Source organism: Copidosoma floridanum, unplaced genomic scaffold (genome assembly GCF_036245765.1).
Source record: "Copidosoma floridanum isolate Cflo_tuat_1 unplaced genomic scaffold, Cflo_Japanese_pri ptg000030l, whole genome shotgun sequence".
NCBI classification, from domain to species: Eukaryota; Metazoa; Arthropoda; class Insecta; order Hymenoptera; family Encyrtidae; genus Copidosoma; species Copidosoma floridanum.
In genome coordinates, this window is record NW_028321907.1 from 4,747,710 (window position 1) to 4,765,062 (window position 17,353).

Genomic DNA, 17,353 nt, shown 5'->3' on the forward strand with positions numbered 1-17,353 from the left:
GCGGGAGGAGGAGGCAATAGGCGCACGCTCAGAAATTCATGGAGCAAATCACGGCCCCTAAATAAACAAGCACACCCCGTCGCCGACGTTTCCCCTCCGTTATTGTTCCTACAATAAAATCCGCGAGCTTTTATTTCCATGGCTCTCCATTGTCTGCCCGAGTAAACAGCAGGTACACAGCCACGCATATAATTATATGTACGCGCGGAGGTAAATGGAATAGACGGCGATGATACGCGCACGCTGGAACGGGGCCCACTTGATATCTTTTCAACCCCGGCGAAATTCAAGCCTCTTAATCCACTCGCCTTCTCGCGCCCTCCCGCGGGATTTGCATTATGAAAAGTCGCTCCCCCTCCCCTCCCATTTTCCATTCTATTGTATCTCTTATCTTTACTCACGAGACGGCTCCAAGGACTTGGTTAACTCCGCGGTGACCTATACCATTCGTGTACACCTAAGCGAGTACCATGACAATTTTCAAGGGTACAGGTATATGATCACGAGGAGTTTCTGCTGCTAGCAGTTTGTATCTATCTTGGAGAGACGAAAAACCAATTACCATCTTACTAAGTATTAATGGAGACGCGCGAGTGATGAAATATAGGGCCTTTTCGTCGACGCGTTTTAACGTCTGATATCTCCTCGCGGTGTGCGCGTGTATATATTATATTGAGCAAACAGAGGTGAGTGCCCGTACGTACCTATATCTTATATTATATAAGAGAAAGCTCCGGCTCCCCGAAAAGACGCGGGCCGGCAGTTCAAGTTCGACTTGTTCAAACACGGGCTCGGGTTTTCATGCGATTCGAGAGATGGAAAAACACACAGGTGAGTATATTATGGATCCTACGGGGTTGGGATGAAGTTTTACGTTTTGTAGCCCGCTAATTCCGTGTTTGCACCGCTCGTTGTTCCAATCCCGCGTATTTCTATGTACATACAAGAGAAAGGAAGCGGTGGTACGTCGACCTTTCAAATTACATCGTCGATCCGACCCTCGTATATATGATAGCGCGGCTCGTTAAAACGACCGATGAACGATACACAATCGTGATTTTTGTCATCTACCGGAGACGCGCCGGCTCATCCCGGTATCGTCTTATTCCGTCATTTGTACGGCTCTTTGCTCCTTTACTCCTTCCTTTGATTTCACGCGGGGATCGGTACTTTGCTTTTGTTCCATTGAAAAAAGTCTTTGGTTGTCTGACGATCGACGAGCGTACGATTATGCTTTACGAGCTGCACCAGAGGAAATACACTTACAGACAGAAACAAATGTAAAATATATTGTTGGAGGGTTATTGAAATTAAAAAACTTTACACAGACGTTTGGAAAAAAAAGGACACCGATACCTCGTTTTTCAACTTACTCTATGGCTTTGTTTTGCTAATTAAGTGGCTCCAGGTATCGCGGTTGTTGTTGCCGTTGGAATAATTTACGCAACCTCGACATCAAACGGCCAACATTTAATCGCATTTATGCCCTAGCCATGTGTGAATATAGACAAGTACACGCTAATACATAAATGTGCAACGTTCACTGGATGAATTCGCTCAACATTGTTAGCAAACTAATTAGCATATAGCGCTCGACCAAAGCGATATCTAATTAGAAAACATTTGAAAGCGCTACAGCGTGACCAGAGTATGCGACAATTTGTACACGAGTGTATATATTATGTTTTTTATTTGGCGATGCGCGAGAGATTAATCCAATGCGTATGTATACATGTATGTATATTTCGACGGTGGTATTCATTATCGTCGGACAAAGCGACCCGTAAGCTGCTTGCTTTTGAGCTCGAGAATTTTCCACTCTGTGGCAACAGTATACCATTCAGCGCGATCTTTCCTTTCATCGCGTGCATTACAACGTATTGAATGTATATAAATAACACAAGTACACACAAGCATCGACTCGACAAACGCCATAAAACGGTGCCAGCTTCTTGAAAGCTCGCTTCCCTTTCATCGCGGAGCTTTTTCGATACAACAACAAAAAATACACGTGCTACAATTGTCACATCTCTTTATAGAATATCAAGACGAAACTCCTTTTGTATATGGATAAACTCTAGCGAGCTTGCACGTATAATATATATCTTTCGGCTCGGCGTGCAGTGCGTACAAGTTTCCCACACCTTGCCCACAAGCGTCAAGCCTCGCGAGGGGAGTCGCAGGGTGGGAGTAACGGGCTGCTTTTCAGATTTAATGCAATGTAAACATCTGCGGCTGCAGCGTCGCCTTTTTTTCCGGCCCGGCTAATTGGACGGCGGAGCGAAGAGTAGGTGGGCGCCGAGGGAGAGCCAAAGCAAACAGGGATAAAAGCGCGCCGGCGGCTGAGGGCGGGATACGTATATATATGTACACGAGAGCGCGAGAAAGGGGTTACTAACTACTAACCGGGGCCAGGGACTCGTGGCTGTTCATTAAAATCCACGGGATCCGATGTCTTTCCACGCCGGAATCCGCAGACGCTTCCGCCCCCCACCCCCCGGAATCTCTGCTACGAGCACGCTTTGTGTGTATATATACATACACATGCACCCCCTTTCGCTTTCCCTCGCGTCTGGAATACTTTTTTTTTTTTTTTTTTTCGTTTTCTCTTTCGCTGCGCGCGGACTTTTATCTGGCGGGACTTTTTTCCCTTTCGCTCGGACGCGTCCAAGGTCGGACCGCGATTATCGCGGCCGCTCGCTGCTTTTTCGCGATTTCAGGCGTCCGAAACACCATCTTTTCTTTCCTTCGGTTTATCAACTGGTATTTTTTTGGGGGGAATTTAAAAATATAATTTCTATGCTATCGAAAAATAAAATGCACAAGGTAGGAGAAAGGGAACGACGGCGGCGCGCAGGGGTTGAACAATATATGTTTACCCCCTGTCGATTAGAGCATGGCAGTCGGAGTTATAACCGGCACGAAAGTACTGTCGGTGACGCGGAACAAAAAAAAAAAAGGCTCTGTGTACCTTTCAATCGACGCGTATCGGCTCGCTGTGGCGTTTAAATTTGAGAATAAACTTTGCAGCCGAGCTTTGCTCTGTCTCTGCTAAAGGGAGGGGGGTTAATGCGGGATTGTATTTTATGGGCGATTATGGCTGATGCCGGTGGTATTATCTGGATAAAATATGTTCGCTGCATGGCCGAACGACGATCGGGCTCTTGGACCTGTTTTTCGGGTGAAAAGCTGTTTCATTCGAGTTGGTGGTTTTAACCGGTCACTACGATCATTTGTATTTACCCAAAGAGCGCTATAGAGCAAAACTGCCGTGACTTTTCCAATATATTATTTTGTTTGCATATAATTTTATAAATTGTAGGCCCATCTTCAAAACAAAAAACCAATACCAATCAATTACAGCATAAGGACCTTCCTTGTCATTGAAATAAAATTTTTGGGGTGGCAAATAATTGATTGTGGCTTTTTTTACCTATTGTTTCATTACAAATTAAACGTTTCATACAACAGTAACTCTCTAACAAGCAACGCCCTCCAGATTGACCGATTTGTCGTTGAAAATAAAGTAAGAAGCCCCTTCGATGACGGGTGTGTTTCATTATCGAACTATTAGCTCACAGAGAAGGCGAGTACGGGTACATGGAAAATGGCTTTTGCTCCCAAAGGCGCATTCGAGAGTGGTCCTATTTTCGCATTACCTCGTATTCAGCTTTGTAGTTTCGCAACAAGCGCGTTTTGGCGTGCACGCATAACTTCATTAAAAACTTACAAGTTTTACAAACTCTCGAGCCTCTCGTGTACGAGTGCCCGTGTGGCCCAAGTTTTAATACGCACCGCAAATGAATCCTCATACTCGCCATCCACACCACTCTCGCGGGAATATGCTATGTACGTAACTTCGGGCCCGATAAAATTGGAAAACCCGCACCCCGGTAGGATCAAAACGCGTGTATGATATACACCTGTTACGCAGGACAAAAGGTCCTATGTTCAATTTCACAAGGAAGCCAAATTTTTAAATCAACTCATTCAATGTTTATTCGGCCAACGTGTAACGAAGCGAATCCGTTTTTTCGTTACTCCAACGGGTGGACCATGTATAGGTATTTTCGATCCTGTTTGCCATCGGGCAGAAGGGAAAATTGAAAAATACCACGGAAAACTCGATCAAAGACTCGAAAAGCAGATCCCGAGCTTCGGAACGAAAGGTCGAAAAGCAAATCGAAACAAAAGCTCCCTTCTCCCTCGCGTTTAATCATCTCGAAAGCCCAAAGTTCGATATGTATATACACTCGCGTAGCGGAAATTACACCCGAAAAAAAAAAAAAATGTCCACTTCAACGCACTCGTCCGACAAAATTCTCCCTTCGAGGGAGGGGGAAAAAAAAACAGCCACGTACACACGAACTCATGCGTGATTCTGCGCTTTAAATCCAGAACTAACGAAGAGCGAACGAAACAAAAACGCGCCTCTGTGTGCCTATGATGCATACATATACCACACGGGCTGCATAGGCCGCAAGAGTCATTGTGCACCGGCAGCTCACTTTTAAGCGCCTATACACACACGGAACCCATTGCCGGGGGTATCTTTAACCCCGTTATTCGAGAAAAGAAAGGAAAGCGGCCGAAGGGAACGCGGGGGGGGGAGCTTAGTTGCTTTTCGCCGGAGCAGCTTTTCCTCGTTGCCTCTCTTTTCCGCACACCGACGCGCGTGCGAGGGACTCCCCTATTGTTTTCAGCAGAGACAAAAGGCATCGAGGGGGGAAAAGGGAGAAGGAGAGCCTGCTGCACCCCACGTTCGAGCTGCCGTGCACGACGACGAGGAATTTCACGTCCCGGGTATATTTATACACACATATAGAGAGATATGTATAGTCCGCATTGTTTTCCGTGTGCGCGCGCGAGGGGAGGGTCGATCGTGAGCGCGGCGAAAAATACCGACTCCGGCGATCGGTCCTCCCTCCTCTTTTCCCGAAAGGACTGGCCAGCCGGTGGGAGCTTTGTTACGGAGCTCCCTGTATACCCCCTCGATAAATAATTAGAGGTCTTGTTGGTGCAAGGGTACGCTTCGGTGCGTACACAAGGAGTCGCACGAAAATCAAGTCGCTCGATCGCACGCGGGAAGAAAGAAACGAATAAAAATCCCGACTCCAGCGAGCGGTTTAATTAACCTCGGAGTGGCCCACGTTGGGTGCACACGGGGAAAAAATGCGCGTCGAAGCGAAGGCGTTTCTCTCGTTCCCTTCGAGTTGCTTTGAATGGCTCCCCGTGTTCACTGCGTATACCTTTACCACCCCCTCGTAGTCTGTTTCACAGTCGCGCGCGTGTACACGCGGAACATATAATGTACCACGGCCCAAGGGCGCCGAATCAATTTGGCGAAAGTGAGCGGCTTGAAAGCGGTAATAGCGCGTAATTAAGCAAAGGCTGCGCGGAGAGGGAGGGGAAAAAAAATTAAGGACCAATGTACACCGCGCGCGCGGTGAGAGTAGCTTGTTTTTCTCCGTAAACGTGCACTTAATTGCTCAGGCTGTACGTAAATGTTGGGGGTGGGGAGGAGAGGCTGATTTACGCGAGAGAATTTTTCGACGTTTGCTGTTGGGTACCTAAGTACGGGTTTTGTTTTTTTTTTTTTCAGAGTAATCACACCCCTGGGAACCATCCGCAACAGAAGGCGGATGATTTTAATTTTTCAGGGAAAGGGAGATTATTGGTTTTTACAGAGAGATTCGTGAGAGTCCGAACGCGCAGTTCACGGAAGTTTTAATTTCACAGACAGAAGGAGAAGCACTTGTACGACACTTTTCCTCGGCTATACCCATGTCCAGGATACGGGCTCACCGAGGAGCCAAGTTGGGGGAGCCGCGAATTCGTCCTAATTACTTTTCCAGCTGCGGTGGTGACGCTCTGCAAACGTCCAGATTTGCGGCGCTGAGTTTCCCTTTGGACTTTTAATCTCTTTTCTTTTCTTTTTTTTTTTTATTTGCACATGCAGCGGTTTCGCCTCGTGCTTGGACCACTACATCGAGATCCTTCCACGGTCGCGGTGATATTCTTTCCTTGTGACCTTTAATGGGCACCAAAAAGTTGTATAAAACTAATGTCGATCCAACCGAAGGTGGGGTGCCGTTATCGCTCGTTACTGCGGGCGTATAATGTGCCCAAGTGACGACGCAGCCATTCATTAACAAGCGAGCCTTTTTAGGCGCAACGAGAGGGAAAGGTATAAGTGTTATCGTCGTCCTGAAGTTCAAAGTGCGCCCTACGTCATCGTTAAGAACCCAAAAATTCGTTTAATTTTATCGTTAAGTCGCGAAAAGAAGGAAAAGGACAGGCAGAAGGGGAGGAGTCTTTTGAGAGTTGAATAATGCGCCCAAAGCCAGAGTACCCAGTAGATAGTACAGTAGTAGTAGTAGTAGTAGAAGGGGTAGTAAGATAATATACGTCTGACCTAACTTGCCCTGTTCTACTTGGAGAACAGATATCTCTTTTACATCAGTTGAATAACTTTCGAGAAGATCAATTGCTTTGCTCCAATTCGAGTAGCTATGGTTTACTATGTAAAGAATCTGGCTGAACGTGTCTTGGTACAATTGTAAATTAGTATCAAAGTCAAAGTAAAACATTCGAAATAATTGCGTGTACAAGAGTGTCTTTGATGTTTTGCAAAATTAAGCCGGACTATTACAGCGGTACACATTTGGATTCCTTTAAAGTCAACTAATTTGGGAAGAAGAAAAGAGGAAGCAGAAGAAGAAAAGGGGGAAAAAAGGAAGAGAAGAGCTAACCGAGTCGTGAAAGTAAAAGCGGCATCATTACCTTGCTGAGCGTAGAATTCCGATTGCCTGCTCGTACTCCTTGCAGCGCAGAAGCTTCTGGATCCTTTTCATGGCGTCGCCCCTTTGTGCAGAAACAGATAAAAGATACATACACATTGAATAATAATGAGGAATTTTCTTCTTGTCTGATTAATGCATGAAATATGTATGAGAAAGAAATACGTTCATCCAATTACGTAGGTATGTGTATTAAGTCATTAATTTTTAACGATTCGTGATTAAAATGTTGTAAGTTTTTTCATCAATCAACTTGAAATAACAACAAGCACTTGAAATTCTTTGCGAATTCGTATTTTACTATTTCCCAATTACTGTAGCTTCACGCTAACGGCTCTTGGTTGGAAAAAAACAGGGGTGCACGACTCTTTGTTTCGAATAAATATCGATAAACCGTGTGGTATACGATTCGCAGCTCTCCCAATTACGAATCAACGAAAAATGGAGAAAAAAGCCCCCCCCCCCAGCAGGGAAAATTACGAGCAGTTCCATAATTCTCTCGGAAAAAATGCTCTCTTTTTCTCCTTTTCTCGCCAATACCCAATATCCCTTATGGATAAATCGATCGATACAATGCCATTAGCACGTGGCCACGAAAACTTGGCTTGTTACACCTGTACACACAGACAGAGAGTTTAAGAGCCCCTTGGAAAAAGTCAGAGGGACACGAGCAATCATCGAGAGTATAAACAGTCCCGGCACACGTGCGCGCTCGAAATTTCTGCAGGGAATAATCCCCCGAGCGGTCGAACGGATCGAGTGCCCTCGACGAAAGCTCCTCGAAATTTTTTTCCAAGCGGCAGATATAGAACTGCGAGGTATACGCGCAGGCCGTTTCGAATGAAAGTTTTAGGGGAGTGTTTACTTGGGTCGGAGCCTCGTTACGTCATTTTATACACGCGGCCATTCAAACTTTGGATAATTCGATCCGACCAGAGATTTATAAATCTAGTTGTGAAATCCCTGCGGATCTGGGCAGCAGCAAATCGTCCGTTAAAACTGCACGACAAAACACGAAACCGATCGACCGATAGAATCTCATCGAGGTAAAAGCCAACAGCGCGGTCATTTTATTTTCTGCAGTTCACGCCACGGCGAATTTAAAGCACAACAGCTGACACGAAATCGATATATTACGGAAGCTCGAAAAGTGAGAGATAGAGGTGGGTGCAATGGTACAATGCACCGCACCGTCTGTGTGTGCTGTACCGGTGAAAATTGAAAAAGACGGCACTGGCCAACTCACTTCTGCTCGTCAATGGGGGTGTCGATCGTCGCGTCGAAAGGCGTCACTTCCGGTATCTCGTTGTGCTGCAGCACAGCCGACACGTCCGGTCCCACCCCATCCCATCGATCCTCCAAGCTTTGTGCTGGTCCAGTTCCAGCTGCTGCCGCTGCACTCGCTGGCTTTGTCTCTGTGGGTGAAAACGAGAAATTTCTCATTTTATTCGTTTCGTTCGTTCTCTATGTTGTTGTTTTTTTTTTTTTTTTTCCCAGTGTTCTATATACTTTGCTCTTTTTTCGGTTCACGGGGCAGCGACTGCGATTAACAGTTTTTATGCCAAGTCTCGAGAGAATGTCACGTAATTCCAATTAAAAAAAAAAAAAAAAAAAAAAAAACAGTCGAGTAACAAAGTTGTCAATAATGAGATAAAAGTGCTAACTTTTTTTTTGTTTCTTGCGCTTCGGCTTGCGCACGACGACATGACGCTCCTTCTCGCAGAAATGTTTCAGCATCGTCAGAAAAATGTGCGCCGTCGTGACCAGATCCACCAAGTAGTCTCTGTAAAAAAAAAAATCCATAAACTCGTTCTGGGATGGATGCCGAATAACAAAAAAAAACTGCGCGAGAAAAATGAAGCAATAAAAGGTATCAGCTACGCAAGTTCTGGCAAATCCATTCACAGATAAATCTCTTTATTTATTAGAGATGCTCTGGCGTACACGAGTCTCTTCCGAGCCCTTTCGGCCCCATTGAATGGAGACTCTATGACTACGAGGAATGATAAAAAAAAAAAAAGACGGAAAATGGGTATGTATGGGCGGAAAAGTCAAGAGCCGAACTTCGCATCGTGTTTTCCAGCGCGGACCGGATGCTTGACATAGGAGTTGTTTATTCCGTCGGACGGTACATAGCGCTAGTAACGGGGGAAAAAAATTGCGGCGCTCGTGTTGTTGTACATGGGAAGCAGAGAGAAGGAAAAAACAAGGAGTAGGGGAGGGGGGAGTCGAGCGATTGAGCCTCGAAGTTTCTTCTCCAATGTGTTTGCGGTAGATAAAACTTTGGGCAAACAGTCGTTCGAGGCTACTGTACACCGGTACACAGTTACTACAAGCTTTTCTCTCCCTTCCCTTTCGCAAAGAAATAGGGAAGCTCTCCTGTTGGAATCGCGCGTATTGTAGTACTTAAAGAGGCAAGAAAGCCGCTTAATCACGCGAATATTCCAAGGATCGGGCAATAGGCTAGGGAATCGTGGCAATCACCTTGACATTGTCAGCTCGTTATAGTTGAGCAGCTGGGAGAGTATCGTGTCTCGGTATTCTGGCACGTAGAAGATGTTGCCCATTATCACGCGGCTCGAGTTCTTCACTCCTTTATCCAGAGATTTGTCCATCTCGATGAGGGTGTACAGCAATTCCTGGCATCACGAAAAATAATTGCTTAAAATCTTGAGAAGGGCACGACAGAAAATTTCCAGTACAATGAAAAACAAAATATTGTCGCTGACCTGATACGCGCTGACGGCCAGATGCAGCCTCGTCGACCAGTAGGATATTTTCTTCTTGTCGGTGGTTATCATTTCGTAATTAAAGTCTATTTGCCTCTGCACGAGATAGAATACTTCCGTCGCTATAGTTTCACTGCAGGATAATTTTTATAATTATATTATTCAATGATCTCGATGTAAAAGTTGGCAAAATGTAAAAAAAAAAAGAGGAAAGGGGAAAAAAGAACTAGCTTTATAATCGATGATTCAACAAAGGCAATCGAAATTACCTAAAGTGCAAGAGTTAGAAAAAAAGCAGCCGAAATAGCCATACCAATACACATCGCATCACAGAAAAGTAGAGCGAAAGAGCAGGAACTGTTGAAAAAAAAAAAAAAAAAATTAAAAGCCAAGCAAGCGGACGGGCAAAAGAAAGCTATTTATTTAGCCGAGTGGCTATAAAAGAGCTGCACACCGAGCGTAGGAGACAGAGAAAGAGAGAAAAGAAGGGCCTCTCTCTCTCGACCAGCATCGGCGAGCGACCAATATAAAAGCCTTTATTTTTTCGTTCCTGTTCCCTCGTTCCACAAGTTACACACAGGACCACCAGTTCAAAGAAGGAATATAAAAGTAAAAACGAAAATGGGGATTCAGGGAAAGTGTTTATACCTGACGTATTTCACTTGGAACTTGTAATTGCGATTGAATCTCATGAAGAAGCGCAACGCCCAGAGGTAATGGCTGGTATCATCGTTGCTGGTGGTGTTCGCGTTGATGCAGGAACGCGCGTATCTCATGACCGCGTTGTAAGCGCCGCTCAAGAATTCCATGCAAAATTCCTTGAGGAAGAGGCGCACGCTCAGCGCGGAGGTGCGCTCGGTCGCCGACTCGACCACCGTGACGTTCTTCAGACGCCGCTTCTTTAATTTTTGCTGCAATGGAAGTGGAAACCAAAGTTGAGTAAAAACGCTTATTGAACTTTCCCTGTGCGACGAAAAAAAAAAAAAAAAGAAAATTCGGAGCTCCGCAAACGAGCCGCGAAAACTTGCTCGAGAAGCGTCGAAGTAAGTACTGGAGGGTCCAACTTGATTTCAATCTCGACAGCCTCACGCGTAGCCCGAAATTTACGAGGCCCCCCTAATGAAACGCCGAGTTCAAGAATCCTTCGGTCCGTGAGAAGGATGAAATAGAAAAAAAAAAAAGCAATCGCGGGGGCTAAAACAAAACTCTGTGGGAGCAAACGAAAAACTTGCAAAAAAAAGGTACTACTTCCGTAGTGATATCTCCGACCCAGTTCGGTATTATTACGGAAAATGGGGGAGAGCTTGCGGGGAGCCGATTATATCGAGCGAACGCTAATTACGCCGAGATGGCACTACCTCTCCCTCTCTGGCTGTCTGATTAACACCGGCTGCTAATTGAACTTTTGCAACAGCAGTCGGCGATGATGAGCTTTTGAGCAGCCGCCGCTCGCGATCGGAGGCCCGAAAATAAGCTCTGCGTGCTCTAATTGTAATTTTGAAAAAAAGCATTGGCGATCTGATTAAACTCGAGTTCAACGGGAATGTTTTTTTCTTGGTCGGAAACTAGAGTGCTGAGATTGTAAAAATTTTATTGTAAAAGCAAACGTGCAGTCGATACTTTGGATGGTTTCATTGAATTCTGTATTGGTACTTAATAAATTGAAAAAAGGATAATCAATTTACTGCTGAACATTGATTTTTAAAATAAATATTTTCCCGGGAAAATGAAACCAGGGCGGGCTTTTCATAAAAGGTAAAATTTTCATATTTTATTATGCAAATTAAAAAGGTAAGCCAGTGAAAATTTCAATATTGCTCCAAATCATCGGGAACATTGGAATTACTAATATTTTTACATTTTAATTACGGATCGCTGGTTGGCGTTTGTTCAGCTGCTCCAATATTATTCACTTTAATCAATAATAAACTGGAAAATTCGGATGAGTTGTTATAAAAAAAAAAATTTCTTACCTTTGTAACGCTGAAATTCAAATCCTCGATTTTTTGATACGGCTTGTGACAGATCATTTCGTTATCACCGATGGCCTTCATGTTTTGTACGACGTACGTACCTCCAAATCTAGAATGCCTGTACCAAAATTAAAATTACGTAGGCTTTATTCGCATCCAACCGACTGTAAAGCAATTTTGCTCTCAACCGCATGAAAAGGTAGAAAATTCAAATTGAACATGAAAATACGGTTTCATTGAAAAGCACGTAAATTTTCTTTCAATTTAAACTTAAAACTGAAAGTGCTCTGCAGCCGACATCAGTAAAAAAAAAGGGGAAGGGGGGAAATGTTTATTTAAATGGCAAATGCTCGTAACGACAATAGACCACTTCAGCCCTCGCGCGAGCGTTTTTGCAGAAAGTTGAAGAAAATCTTTTAAAATCCAGCTCTCGTCCCACTTCCATCAATTCAGGCCACGCCATTCAACAAGCCAGGAACAAAAGCCTCAGAGCTGAAAAAAAAATCCCTCCGATTGGCTGATGCTTAACCACTATACCGGCAGGAGCAGCGGCACAGCGGAATCCGCTCGCGGTTTTAAGCGTAGCGCTCGCAAGCGCGTAAAAAGTGCTTCGCTCTCGAAAAGAAAGAAGCTTGGAACGAAAAAAAGCTCATGCGAGCGACCGACTTCCCCGACGAGTGCATGAAAGCATAACCATTGAGTCGTGAGCTTTTTTGTTACATGCCGCCCTACACTTGCCACTGAAAAATCCAGGTCATATTAATTGCACTTCTGTTTTCGCAACAACCGTGAGCCTCTTTTTGTCTCCATTTGTTTTCGCGCTTTGACGCGTGAACCTCATTTTTTTTTTTTTTTTATTGTTTACACGGTAGTAACACGCTTGCGAAACAAGAGCGAAAATTACTCCTACCCGCAGGGACCCGTAGTTCGTTACGCGCGCGTCCGGGCAAGACAGTGCGTCGAATTGCAAATTGTCCGGAGCTTTAATTTGCCCCTGGTAAAGAGCTTTTTAGACGCATAAAACGTGAGCGTCACGCACAGCTTTTTCGTTTTTTTTTTTTTTTTTATGTCGTACGGTAGTCTGGAAGCTTTTAATGCCCAGTTGCTCCCAGAGCGTTTTTTCATTACGTTGTTTACACTAGCCTATAAATCCTATTTGCGACTGTGAAAAAGTTTTTTTTACTCTGAGTCGTTCTTTTCTACTGTGATGAAAAAAAATTAAAAAAAAAAAAAAAAAAAAAATTTGAACAGTAGTTAACAAGTGATACATCTTACCTAGAACCGGCATACTTCTTCATTTTTTCAGTTTTCTGAGTTATTTCCTTTCGTCTCATATTCATGAGCCTAATCTCGTCAGCTTGCTTCTCAGCGTCACTGCGGTTCATTTCAGCCTTGGCTAACTTTTCAGGATTTTGACCTTGCAGCATACATACTATTATCTAAATTGAAATGTCAATAAACTTTAAATCTTGATATTTCTATTGATAAGCTTTTAATTCGTGAGAAGTAGATTCTTACCTCTAAGATCTGCATATGGTATTGCTGCTCTGCACTAGAGCTCGCGATGTAAACAAGCAGGTCAGAAATACCAGATGTATTGAGGGCAAATAGTAGCTAAAATAAAGAAAGTAAATGAATGTTTCTGACAAATGTGTAGGACATATTTTATTAGTTATCCTTAATTACCTCATCATGAACGTTTGTATCATTATCAGTTCTGTTTTCGGTATCACTTGCTGGTACTTGTAAAACATTTCTTATCAATGTGAGAATTCTCTCTAGTATCATTTCATTTTCTTCTCCTCTTTCAGCACTATCCTAAAATCAACACTTCATGTTAATTTATATTTTAATGTTGAACGCTTAAATAAGTTATACTTACAATTTTCAGAATGTTTTCCAATTTGTTTTGTACAACCAACCAAATGGCATCATCAGTCATTGCACTTTTGTACTCTTGCAAGTGTGAAAGTTGTTGCAGATAAATACTTCTCGTAATTTTATCAGTAGGAAGTTCATCCTTATAAAACATCAAAGCTGGACTTGTCAAATTAATCATTAATCTGAAAATGAGAGTAAGTTAAAATGTAATTAAAAAGTTAGATCAAGTACTTCATGCTGAGAATTACCTTAAAAGAACATTCCATAGTTCTGTTTTATCAGAATGCTTTACAAATATCTTTATCAAATCTTTTTGTAATATTTTGGTTTGTCCCAGATGACAACGAATAGTATTATTTTCATCATCTCTTCTCAGATATCTGATCAAGTCCTTGATTGCCTCTGTTTGCATAAATAATTCATATGTTAAAAATTTAACTTGAAAAAACAGTGAAGAGTCCAATAAATTTATATTACCAATAGTATTTTTGTCTATTAAGACATTTTGCCCATCATTGTAACAAAGGGAATCACAAGTAGCTGTGATTTCAGCCAATATATAACTTGTTGCCACAGACATTATGACTGTTTAATGCTGTAAACATTAAACACAACGATTATTTATCAAGTTGATAATATAAAATCTGTATTACGCGATTTTTATTAAATTTAAAAATTAACCAGACCAGTCGATACATGTAATTTGTGAAAGGTAACACTATTTAATCAATATATTAAACAATACGAAAAGTATAAAAAAAACTGAAGCTGATTAGAACGAAAACACAACAAAGAGAATCCCACAAGTGTCATTGAGTTATAGGTTAGGTTCTGACTTTTTCCTCACCAACCTTTGTCCACGGCAATGACAACTTCAATTTCGCTAATAAAACTAACGAAAACAATATGTTTGCTTTAAAAACACATTTCTTAACGTTTTCAACACAATTTTAACTTATAAAACACTATTAATAACGTGTAATACCGTTACTGATTGATTACACTTTGCCACAGGAAAACTCGACACCGAAAACGAAATGCGCGGGAAATCAGTTGATTGGTCGCTCAGGCTTTCTAAGCGGGAACTCTTCAATTTGAAAAAGTATCGTACAATTTGAAAATTAGACTTTTTATTTTTTCATCCATTATGGATTTTCAATGGACTCGAGGATTACAAATAACCAACGAATGGCTAAATTTATTAGTGTACTTTTTTACTTTTGCTCTTTCGAGTACGCGAGTGACAGTGAAAACAATGTAAGAACAAAAAACTTGAGTTGTATTCTAAGATTATCAACACTACCGTACAACAATGGTTTAAGTAAAATCGTGCAAAAAAAGAGAAGGCAAAACCACATCTCACGATGTACATGTACATAAACCTTGGCAGAAATGGAGAAAAGACGTATAAAAATCGTTCGAGCCAAATAATGAGCTTTTCAATCAACTAAGAAAAAAAAAGATCTCCCTCCAAGCAAGCATCAACGGTATGGATGTAAAAGTATAGTGCACTTTCATCCTCACAAGTAAGTGCATAAACATGCAAATGGAGTTCCGCTTCGCAACAATAGCAATAACAATAACAGCGACATCCGTAGACGAGAGAGAATATACATATAGGGTACATGGTAAGTGGCTTGCGTCGGGCGGGGGAAGGGGGAGCTAATTAATTAGCGGCTTTGTCATATAGCTGACATCCGGAATTCGGGTCGAGTACACGTATGTGCAGGGAAGCAAAGAGAACGAAGACTTGGGGGGGGTGGTGGTGGTTGTTGCTGGTCTTATCGGGGCCACAGCTTTCGAGCGTATATACTTACGTCGCCGCCCCCCCCCTTGACTCCTCTCCAAGCTCCCCTGGGGAGATAAGGTCTACGTCTGTCTCACTGTACAAGTGTATAATACATATACCTACCCCGTGTACTTACTTATCTCTCGGGCATGCGATGGTGACGCTATGTTCTATCACAAAAGGAGCCATCCTTTTTTTTTTTTTTTTTTTCATTTTATACATATACATGTATATGTATACATACTTGCGAGCTTTTAAAGTGATGTAATCGCGTATGTGTGTTGTCCACAGTTGTTGAGGGATGAAAAATTATTATCATCGAGTTGCTCGTTCGTACATAAGCTGTACAAAGATTGAAAGGGGGGCAGTAATAGCAAGTATGGGTGCTTGACGTTATCATAATATACATACCTCCCTCGCATCCTCGGGACTCCCATGTAGCGGCTTATGCTCTCTGCCTTTCATTTGCATGAAATTAGTTTTCCTTGCGCGCCGATAATACATCACCGGCAGATACATAACGTATACTCATACCGTAAATTGACCCAAAATTTTGTATTTACTCTCACCGTGACGTAGATGGCTTGTCATTTTACAAATACCCCGTGTAACGGCAAACAAATATCCAACAATCAAACTCCATTAGTTTATGAATCAATTATTTCCTTCTCCCTGCCATATACACATCCTCCCCTGTAGGGTACTCCTCGATTTTGGTTTGATGCATGTGTATATGTGTATGTTACTCGATGTAAACTTTGTTACAACTTTGTACAAACTTGTATCGAAGTGGTTTTGAGACTTACACGGCGATAGGTATATGTACGTACATCGTTTAACAAGCAATGTAGTTTGCTCCTTATTTGTGTTGCAAAAAAAAAAAAAAAAAAAAAAAAAAAAATTTCTTTTGTACTCAACTCGGTATATTATTGAAAAGACTGTCTTTCGAGAAAGTTGGCCTCCCTCTTTTGGCGATAAAAAAAAGAAACATCCCTGTATACATCGGCTCGTCAGGATCAAATCGTTGATCGATAAAATCGAGTTTTATCTTGTAAGCAATTTATGCCAAATGGCTATAAAAAACAAAAAGAAAGAAACTTACCAGCCAAAAAAGAAGAAGAAGCGCGTCCTTCGAACGACCCCACGATATAATAAAGCCATTCGCCGTAAATTGGCTCTTACGCCTAAAAGGTGCTTCGCGTGGCCTATCCCGATATCCCTGTGCTCGTAAACAACGAAAAATTTAAAAATACACCCCATACGATGTATATATCGTTTGGGCTTATGCGCGGCAAAAACCCTGATTCAACTTTCTCCGGTTAAAAGTACCTATATTGTGCCATTTCGCGCGAATACCTTCGTAATTAAAGTCGTCGGCCAAACAATAGTTGTCGCGTCTCTCGTCGCGCTCAAACAAACCTTTCCTCCCTCTCGGGATGCCCACGCACGCCCCAACTTTTAGCGATAGCCGCAAGTACCGCAAGTATAGAAGAGTACAGTGGTAGTACCGTGCGACTCCACTCTGCAACAAAAACTTTCGATCCTCTCGGGGGGGGGGTATACACAAACAGTGGCACGCAAGTGCGAACGAAAACCGCGGGTTTGCGCGAGGGAAAGGAAGAAAAGGGTGTCCCCCTATCGATAGCGTTTTAAAGAAAATTCCCGAGGAGCGTTGTTGGAAAATTCAGACTACGGACCCATGTATAGAGACGAAATTATTTACATGCACCTATATAGTTTAAATCCTCAGGGGGGGGGGGTTCTTTTGGAAAAAAAAAAAAAAATGGACAACACGTGGGTGCGTAAACTCATCGGCCATCGGCAAAAAAAGCGCACAATCCTGACGATGGCAAAATTGTTTGCCAACCTTTTTTCTTCCTCCCCCGCACCGATGGCCTACATTACACACGTGGGCAATGCTTGTTTCTACAACAAAGACCGTACCCGTACCTGCATGTATATTTATACACCCGTCCCCCGGTGCAGAATAAACAGAGAGAGCGGAAGCGTTACTTTAGCTAAAAGCAAAAACAGAAAACGCAATGCCATCGATCTCGTCCTCCTCTCCTGCTGTAACAATGACGCAACGACGATAGAGACCTTTTTTTTTTTTTTTTTTTCAATTTGTTTTCGGGCTTCTATTCGACGCGCAACGAATACTCGGGGGGGTTTACTCATCAA

At 42.8% G+C, this 17,353-nt stretch overlaps 1 protein-coding gene across 1 annotated transcript in view; it reads right to left on the reverse strand.

The window, feature by feature from the left end:
• The window catches only part of timeout (circadian regulator timeout), a 116,092-nt gene extending 101,705 nt beyond the window's left edge, over positions 1-14,387 (reverse strand). Inside the window, exons 1-14 of the mRNA XM_089596351.1 lie at positions 14,235-14,387; positions 13,861-13,978; positions 13,632-13,785; positions 13,385-13,565; positions 13,189-13,320; positions 13,021-13,116; positions 12,778-12,941; positions 11,503-11,620; positions 10,178-10,440; positions 9,530-9,662; positions 9,285-9,439; positions 8,465-8,583; positions 8,047-8,215; positions 6,784-6,864 (exon numbers count right to left, since the gene is read on the reverse strand). Of these exons, the coding sequence (XP_089452477.1) occupies positions 6,784-6,864; positions 8,047-8,215; positions 8,465-8,583; positions 9,285-9,439; positions 9,530-9,662; positions 10,178-10,440; positions 11,503-11,620; positions 12,778-12,941; positions 13,021-13,116; positions 13,189-13,320; positions 13,385-13,565; positions 13,632-13,785; positions 13,861-13,963 (1,868 nt within the window). The 5' untranslated portion in view covers positions 13,964-13,978; positions 14,235-14,387. The remainder of the gene's footprint in view (positions 1-6,783; positions 6,865-8,046; positions 8,216-8,464; positions 8,584-9,284; positions 9,440-9,529; positions 9,663-10,177; positions 10,441-11,502; positions 11,621-12,777; positions 12,942-13,020; positions 13,117-13,188; positions 13,321-13,384; positions 13,566-13,631; positions 13,786-13,860; positions 13,979-14,234) is intronic.
• Positions 14,388-17,353: the final 2,966 nt, after the last annotated feature.